At 45.6% G+C, this 8359-nt stretch overlaps 1 protein-coding gene across 1 annotated transcript; it reads left to right on the top strand.

Annotated features, from left to right (window-relative positions):
- Positions 1–841: 841 nt before the first annotated feature.
- LOC113156541 (transcription factor Sox-9-A-like) lies at positions 842–4686 on the top strand. The gene is made up of 3 exons (XM_026351756.1): positions 842–1717; positions 1925–2175; positions 2402–4686. Exons 1-3 carry the CDS (start codon positions 1281–1283, stop codon positions 3211–3213), a joined length of 1500 nt encoding a protein of 499 aa, XP_026207541.1. The 5' UTR covers positions 842–1280; the 3' UTR covers positions 3214–4686.
- Positions 4687–8359: the final 3673 nt, after the last annotated feature.

Raw genomic sequence — 8359 nt, 5'->3', positions numbered from 1 at the left:
TTTCCAATATTGCAGGCATACTGCAAGTAAAGTTTCAAATAATGGCCTGATTCCAAAATGGACAGAAAGTCTCAGAACATTTTTATGAGGAACATTTGGTAAGAAGAAAATATGAAATCCAACAGTCAGCAAACTGAACCGAATCCGCTCATTCACCGGATTATTGCTCTGTTGTTGGAAATGAGATGAGCGATACAAATCAGGAGCTGGTGTGTGACAGCAACTGTTGCACTGCAGTAGTCTGCTGGAGCTTTCCCCTCCTCCTCCTCCTCCTCCTGGTCCTCTCAGCAAGGGGAGAGAGGTTCACTTCACTGGGTTCCTAGACTGCTGTCTCCCCCTGTTGACAAGAGTATACACCTGCAGGTATGTGATCACTGTGGAGGAAGACTAAATATTTCACACAGAAAGTCTTCATAGCTCTTTAAGATGCTGAATTCTATTAATAGCTTGTGGTTTACTTGACATATTCTTCTGCAATTCATTTATTTCTATTTGATTTCTGTGCTTTTTCTTTATCCTAAAAAATACTTTATACTTTGCGTTATAGTAAATTCACATTTCTGATTTAATGTCTGATTTAATGTCTAATATCACTCTTTCCACCATTCAGCTTACAATGAAATCCATCTCAACTAAACAGCACGTATACGTGCTGAATGGCTGCGTGCGTGCCTGCGTGTGTGTGCGTGTGTGTGTGTGTTTTAGAGAAAGTTTTCTGTGTTGGTTGGGACAGGGAAAAGTGGGATCAAATTCCTTCACTTTGGCGTCACACGCTGTCAGCCAATCACATCGGGCTTTCCTGTGCGGCATGGTAACTGTTATAAAGCCTGGACGCGAAACGTCTGCAGTTCAAAGCACTCGCGCGTTCTGGGGATTGTACTTGGAGACTAGGAAGGAGCACTTTACCGTTTCATCCCGCAGAGTTGAAAAGCAAACTCTTAACCTGTTGGCTTGGTGTTTTTTTGCTTTTCTTTCTTTTTTTTTTTTTTTACCTTTACAAGTGCGGATCCTTTTGCAAAAAAACGCGCTCATCCAAAGGGGGAGTCTGTCAGACTCACGCGTAAAGACACTCGCTCTCCAAATCGGTTTTGCGCGCCGGAGCGAAAAGAGAGAGTCTGCTGCCGTTTTAAGGCACTTTTCTTAGAAAGACTTCAGCCAAACTCATCCTGGCAAGGTAAATAAACTTCCAGGAGCTTTTTTTTTTCTCACTCTCTCTCTCGCGAGAGCGCAGTTTTGTTTCTCCGTTTTCACGCGTAATTTGGCACCAAACAGTTTTTCGTATGAATCTCCTCGACCCTTACCTGAAGATGACGGAGGAACAAGACAAGTGTCTCTCTGACGCCCCGAGCCCGAGCATGTCCGAAGACTCTGCGGGCTCCCCGTGCCCGTCTGGGTCGGGCTCCGACACCGAGAACACCCGGCCGTCGGAGAACGGGCTGCACAGGGCGGACGGAAACCTGGGCGACTTCAAGAAGGACGAGGAGGATAAGTTTCCCGCTTGCATCCGCGAAGCTGTGTCTCAGGTGCTCAAGGGTTACGACTGGACCCTCGTGCCCATGCCTGTGCGCGTTAACGGATCTACTAAGAACAAACCCCACGTCAAGAGACCGATGAATGCCTTCATGGTGTGGGCTCAGGCTGCTCGGAGGAAGCTGGCGGATCAGTACCCACACCTGCACAATGCAGAGCTGAGCAAAACTCTGGGGAAGCTCTGGAGGTGAGTGTGAATGCTCTTTTTCTGTAGCTTTTACGCACGGATGTTTGTGTGTGTGTGTGTGCGTCTACTCTTCTTTAAACCTAAAAAAGCACCTGGAGTTTGCATTGCATCCATTGTTAAATTATTTACTTAACAAAAACCAATTGAAATACTTTTCCTGCCTTGATTTTATAACTTAAATATAACAACGGCGCTTTTTACGCACAGACTTCTCAACGAAGGCGAGAAGCGGCCGTTTGTGGAAGAGGCCGAGCGGCTCCGGGTGCAGCACAAAAAGGACCACCCGGACTACAAATACCAGCCCAGGCGGAGAAAGTCGGTGAAGAACGGACAGAGTGAGCCAGAGGACGGCAGCGAGCAGACTCACATTTCCCCTAATGCCATCTTCAAAGCTCTGCAACAAGCGGACTCTCCAGCCTCCAGCATGGGAGAGGTGCATTCTCCGGGTGAGCACTCAGGTGAGCAGAGACAAATCTCAGCACTAAGACATGTCTCTCACTGTGCATGTCTCATTCGCTCCCTCTTTTCTCTCAGTATCATTCAGAAATTATTGTTAAGTTAATTCATTCTACGGGTCTAATGCAGAGCGTTTGTCTTGCATAGTGCAAATATTAAAAATTATTAAAAATAAAAGACTTTATTTAATCTAAAATCTAAACACATGTCCTTTTTTTTTACCTTCAGGCTCCCACGGGCCCCCTACCCCTCCTACCACCCCTAAAACTGATGTCAGCTCAGGCAAGATGGACTTAAAGCGTGAAGGAGGGCTCCGCTCTCTGCCTGATGCTCCTGGTGGGCGCCAGCTCAACATCGACTTCCGCGATGTGGACATCGGTGAGCTCAGCAGCGATGTCATCTCCCACATCGAGACCTTTGATGTGAACGAGTTCGACCAGTACCTCCCCCCCAACGGGCACCCGGGCGGCCCCGGCAACACCACGCCAGTCAGCTACACGGGCAGCTACAGCATCAGCAGCGGTGCTCCAGTCAGCCCCCCGGCTGGAGGCGCTACAGCCTGGATGGCGAAAAGCCAGAACCAGCAGGGGCAGCAGCAGCAGCAGCAGCAGCAGCAGCACACCCTGACCACCCTGGGGGGCAGCGCCAGCTCAGATGCAGTTCAGAGGACCCAGATCAAGACGGAGCAGCTGAGCCCGAGCCACTACAGCGAGCAGCAGGGCTCCCCACAGCACGTCACCTACAGCCCCTTCAACCTACAGCACTACAGCCCCCCTGCCTCCTACCCGGCCATCACCAGGGCGCAGCAGTACGACTACCCCGACCACCAGGGGAGCAGCAGCACCGCGGCCTCGTACTACAGCCACGCGGGGGCGGGGCAGGGCTCAGGGCTGTACCCGACTTTCAGCTACATGAGCAGCCCCAGCCAGAGGCCCATGTACACGCCCATAGCCGACAACACGGGGGTGCCCTCCATCCCCCAGAGCAGCCCGCAGCACTGGGACCAGGCTCCAGTTTACACCCAGCTCACCAGACCCTGAGCTGCCCTGCAGACTGACACACACTCACACACACACATTCCAAAACACTTTAGTCCAGGGAGAGTCCTTCCCCTGAATCAGACACTTGAATTGGAAGAAGAGGAGAGCTGGACTTGTGATTGGCTCACGTCGTGCCTTGCTATTGTATCATGATAGAAACTATATATATTTTTAGAGAGAAGAAAAGACTTGAAATCCTCTGTGAGGACTTATTGATTGTCGATATTTCAGTAGGTACTGTTTGTGTTTCTTTTTCCCTTCATACGCTGGCAGTTTGTAACCCATGTGGGCACGGGGGTGGGCTTGGGTAATTATTTCTACCTGTAGATATGAAACAAAAAGCCTTTATATTTTTACCAGCTCCTGTCGGGCCTGTCATGGCGGTGCAGTGCCTGGTTCTCTGATTTCATACGAGGGTTTCTGGTTTTTGTTGCTTACTCTTTTCTGTGCCATTCACCAAGTATGGTTTATATTTAAGCTGTTGATTCCCACCACCCCCACCCCCCCTACTCAAGTTATGTGTTATGATCATTGGAAAAGCTATTAGGCAATGCAGAGAATAAGAGAGAGACTGACTTCACAGTGCTGTGCTGTCTTGACTAGGGGTGGGGAGAACTGCAGCGCCCACCCCCCTCCTTCTCCACCATCCGTGCCTTGGATTTAACTTTTTTTTGTTTGTGTGTGTGTGTGTGTGTGTGTGTGTGTGTGTGTGTGTGTGTGTGTGTGTGTGTGCGCGCTATGGCCACAGCTGAGATTACACTTACCGTCCAACAGCGTGTGTTTGACAGCTACAGGAAGTCACCTTTGACCCCTTTGGGGTGTCCCCCCCCTGCAGTCTCCCATCGTGCTGGTGTCCAATACACTCCCCGCATCCTCGCCCCTCCCCAGGTCAACGGCAGTTTTGAAACTTTATTTATTTATTAGCTTTAATTTTATTTTAAAGTAATTATTTTGCATACTATTCTTCTAACTCATGGTTCGCCCTCTTTGCAGTGTAGATTGCATATATTTCCCTGTTTTAATGAATGATTTTCAACCCGGGGGTTACTTACCTAAAATGGTACACGCTGTAATCGTCTTTTTTTATTTATCTTATCTAAATGTCCATTTTAACTATGTATTTGCCTTTTTCTGCGGGGGACGATGTAATGAAGTGCGTACAGATTCTGGATTCGTGAGGTCCCTTTGAGTGTCACTTTGAACTCTGGCTGAAAGAACTGGAAAACGCTATCTCAGTTATCAGGAGCTGCTCTTTTTCTGTCAGGCTTTCCTGTTTGTGCGCTCACTGGAGGGACTGTCCTTTTCTGTCTGATCTGCAGGCTCCATTTCCTTTTCTCTTAATATCAAAGAACTGATGCTCCTAGTACGCCCCACCCCTCCCCCCTTCCTGCATTCTCTCCATGTATTTTTACTGTCTTCTTTAAAGAATCTTTTGTATATGTATTTGCAATAAAAAAAAGAAAATGCTATTAAAAAAAACAAAGGCTTATTCATTTTTCATTTATCCCTAAGGCTGAATAACATACTGTGGGACCATGAACCACCTTTAAATAGATGAGAGGTTTTTTTCCATATGCCAGAGTCAGTAAAAGGGTTAAGAGATGAGTGCCAAGAAGCAGGACTAGTGTTTGTTTTCCCAGAAGCCTTGTTTTTATCCCCCTGCTTTTATTTTCTTCCTCCCTCTCCTCCTGTCAGCTGGTAGCAGCAGGGGGCTGCGAGGCTCTGGGGGGACCTTGAGTGGGCTGATCTATAGCATCAATCTGAATTTATTTCAACGGCTAAATCAAAGTGGGGTGGACAGGTCGTGCATACATAAAATCCTGCTAGGGGAGCAGTGATTCAGACGTCCGTGCAGGAAAGCTGTACTGCTGCAGTTCTGCAGCAAACCTCATGACTTAACTCCGGTGAAGTTGTGCATATTCTAGCTTTGGTTAAGCTGAAATCTCACATCAGCACGTTTTACACACAGTCTAATGCAACACAGGGCAACGGGCAATCAATAAAAATCCGTTTTACTGTATATAGCTTTTATTCAGAGCTCTGTTGCCCATCTCGTGCTTTAAGACAGACTACACTGTGGCTTTGTATATGCCACATATTCTTAATATATTAATATTTTAAATCTAAAGATTCATGTAAATTCCTTATTATGAAATCAGTGCATTTGTCCTCTGTGTCCTTTTAAACAGTACATCTGTTACGCAACCACAGTGACCACACCTAATCAGCTAAGTATGCAGAAGCAGCAGCAGCAACATACATGAAACGTAACGTGCTTCATTCTGTTGTGTCCTTTCTGATACTGAGAATACGGGGGTGGGCACAAGCTGCATGAACAGCAGCAGACCCCTTCCCGCCAGGTCCTCTTCCCGAGCTGGCACCAGACAAAGGTCAGGGAAGGGAAACACTGAGTGATGTCACACTGCCGGGGGACCAAACACCATTTTCCTGTGATGTGGATTATGTGTTAAGAGACACAATGTTTTCATAGTCATTGGAGGCAGCTCTTGAACACTCCATTTATGGAGGGTCGAGGACCCCAGCGGGTGAGACGAGGATAAGGCCAACACTTACTTTCTACCACGTGACTGCTGATGGACTGTGGTCTTACATCTCCATCCACATGAAGAGCTGTTTGGAATAAAAAAATAAATCAGTTTTCAGTTATCACTAAATCATTGCATAATGAAGGCAGAGGCTTGGTAAAGTACCGCAGTCAGTTGAGAGTGGCAGACAGATCATTTTACAGTTTTACTTCACATGCTTTATGATTGACACAGCCTGTTTATTGGCTCTTAACATGAAGACTTAAAAAATGCCACTGGTGTATCTGTAAGTAGATACAGTACACCTACTGCAAGTACACGGAAAAGCTATTAATCATTATAGCTGTGAAAAACAACATGTGCCAGTGAGGGAGGTGGCGGAGGTCTTGTGACATGACAACATTATTGTCAAGGGCAGGAGAGGTAAACCCCGTACCTGGTGTTATCTGTCCCATATAAACCAGAGGAGACACAAAATGTACAAGTTCAACTACAGTTGTCAACTCTAGTTGACAGATATTGTGTTCAGTATATTAATGGTTGCAGTTGTTTGAAAACCATGTTTGAGTGATCAGAGCGTATACTACGCTGTCAGAAGTGGTTTTTGATGACACAGCCAAACCAGTCATGTATTATTATGCTTAACCAGAGCCCAGTCTTATTCCAACTCTAACTCACCCAGTAACTTCTTCATACTCCAGAGCTGGATGTTATAATGATCAAAAAATGACCAACATAGCATTTGCAGCTGCAGTGAATATTATCTATAACCTCAAAGTTTGCCAGGGGTATTTGGGGTAGATGGTTGGCATAACTCAAAAACAGGACTTTCACTCAGGAGGCTGGAGTTTGAGTTCAGTATATGAAGACGCTCCATTGTTACCAGCAACGTGACAAGCGTGAGGAACGTCATGTAAAGCTAAGGAAGCAGTCTCAAATGTACTACTACATCGCAATCCATCCTCCAGTAATGTTGTGAAAGCCGTGCATATTTGACATGCGTGTTTTACATCATGTTGCACATCACATGAAACATAATGCCACTAAGAAGGTACTTTGACGAACATAGAGCCACCATTTTATACTAGGTGTGTATACTGCACGTTACCATCTTGGCTGGGGTGTGACACTTGGTTGCCAATGACACCAATAGGAAAAAACTGGAAAAAATAAAAAATAAAAAAGGTTTGTTGGGTCGAATTTAACTTGATCCCCCACCGATATATTGATGATGTACACAGCATCTAAAATATTATGATGGAAACCTTAAAAACAAGGTTTTAATGTTTCTTTCAGGCTTGTTACCAGAATCCACGTCTTTCATCAGAAACTGCTATGAACAAAGATTGTTTTCAACTACCCTAATATTATACTTGGGCAAGTGAGCTGAATGCAAATACCACAATCGTTAGGGACGGTGTGACTTGCAGCTCTGTGTACACATGAAAATCTCACCTCTTGCACTCCGAGCGCAGAGCTCGCTCCTAACACGTTGAGGAAATGAGACAAAGAAATATGAAAGGAGAGAAATGGAGATAATAAACAAGAGGGGGCAGACAGACACAGGGACGTTAAAAGGTGGAGAGCAGGCCGGCTGTGGAAGCGAGTAGCACATCGCCCCATCTGAAAAAGCCATCAGTCTCCTCAGCGCTCGCATGACAGGGGAAATGGTAGTAACAAGCACAGGACAGATGGCATGTTTCATATGGATGTTTTTCACAGCAGACGGCCCAGCAGACAAATCACGTCACAACACAGGCATGAGCAACGTCCTGGCCAAATCATCAGTCATGACACAGAGTTCTAACTCTCAGTACATTTCACACTCAACGATTGTCAACAAAAGCAAAGTGGTGCGATCGTTTTAATATGTGCCGTCGCCTTTTTAAATGACTCTCTGCTGCTAGTGGTAGTTTTTATCGTCTTGTTGTGTCAGATCTAGTTATCACGAGTGAAGACGCAACACATCTAAAGTGAAAAGCAGGCTGTTATTGAGAGGCTGGAGATCCGACCACGCAACAAACAGTTTGGAAGGATTTTAAGGCCAGCTTTAGATAACTGTGAGCAGTTGGGAAGATTAGGAGAGGGTTGTTGTCTTGGGTAAATATTAAAAGTCTATAGTAAGATAGGACAAACTTACATTTTTAATATTTAACCAAATCCCTGATCTTTGCCTGACCAAACTGTGAACAAGGGAAGCATCTCCATTGTTAGACCACTTTACCCACACGGCCTACCCACCTGCAGTGTGAGTTGCCTACAAAAAAAAGTACCACTATCTACGTATCATAGATTTGAGCATACTGTCACACTTACTTATTGTACTCATTCATCAACCAAATAGCATTTACATATCCTGAAGAAACAACACTCTTAATAATAATAATACATAACTCAAAGGTCTAAAATCACAGATCAATATCAGTATAGAAGAATATAATCATGGACAAACTTGCAACAAGACATCGCTCTAAGTCACAGCACTGCAGACTGGTAATGAACAATGTTTGTCCCATTACAGGCATTTGCAGGATGCTGATCACGGGTGACAATGCAGGTCAGCTGGATATGAACCAGAACTAATCATACAGGCATTTTGG

The sequence above is a fragment of the Anabas testudineus genome, chromosome 19, assembly GCF_900324465.2.
Source record: "Anabas testudineus chromosome 19, fAnaTes1.2, whole genome shotgun sequence".
NCBI classification, from domain to species: Eukaryota; Metazoa; Chordata; class Actinopteri; order Anabantiformes; family Anabantidae; genus Anabas; species Anabas testudineus.
Note: the sequence above shows the minus strand (reverse complement) of the source record. Positions and strands in the feature narration are given on the sequence as shown.

Excerpts from the sequence above, each read along its gene's own strand:
- LOC113156541 (XM_026351756.1), top strand. The coding sequence starts at position 1,281 with ATGAATCTCCTCGACCCTTACCTGAAGATGACGGAGGAACAAGACAAG. Across the intron at positions 1,718-1,924 it reads ACTCTGGGGAAGCTCTGGAG|ACTTCTCAACGAAGGCGAGA; the intron begins GTGAGTGTGAAT and ends TTTTACGCACAG. Across the intron at positions 2,176-2,401 it reads TTCTCCGGGTGAGCACTCAG|GCTCCCACGGGCCCCCTACC; the intron begins GTGAGCAGAGAC and ends TTTTACCTTCAG.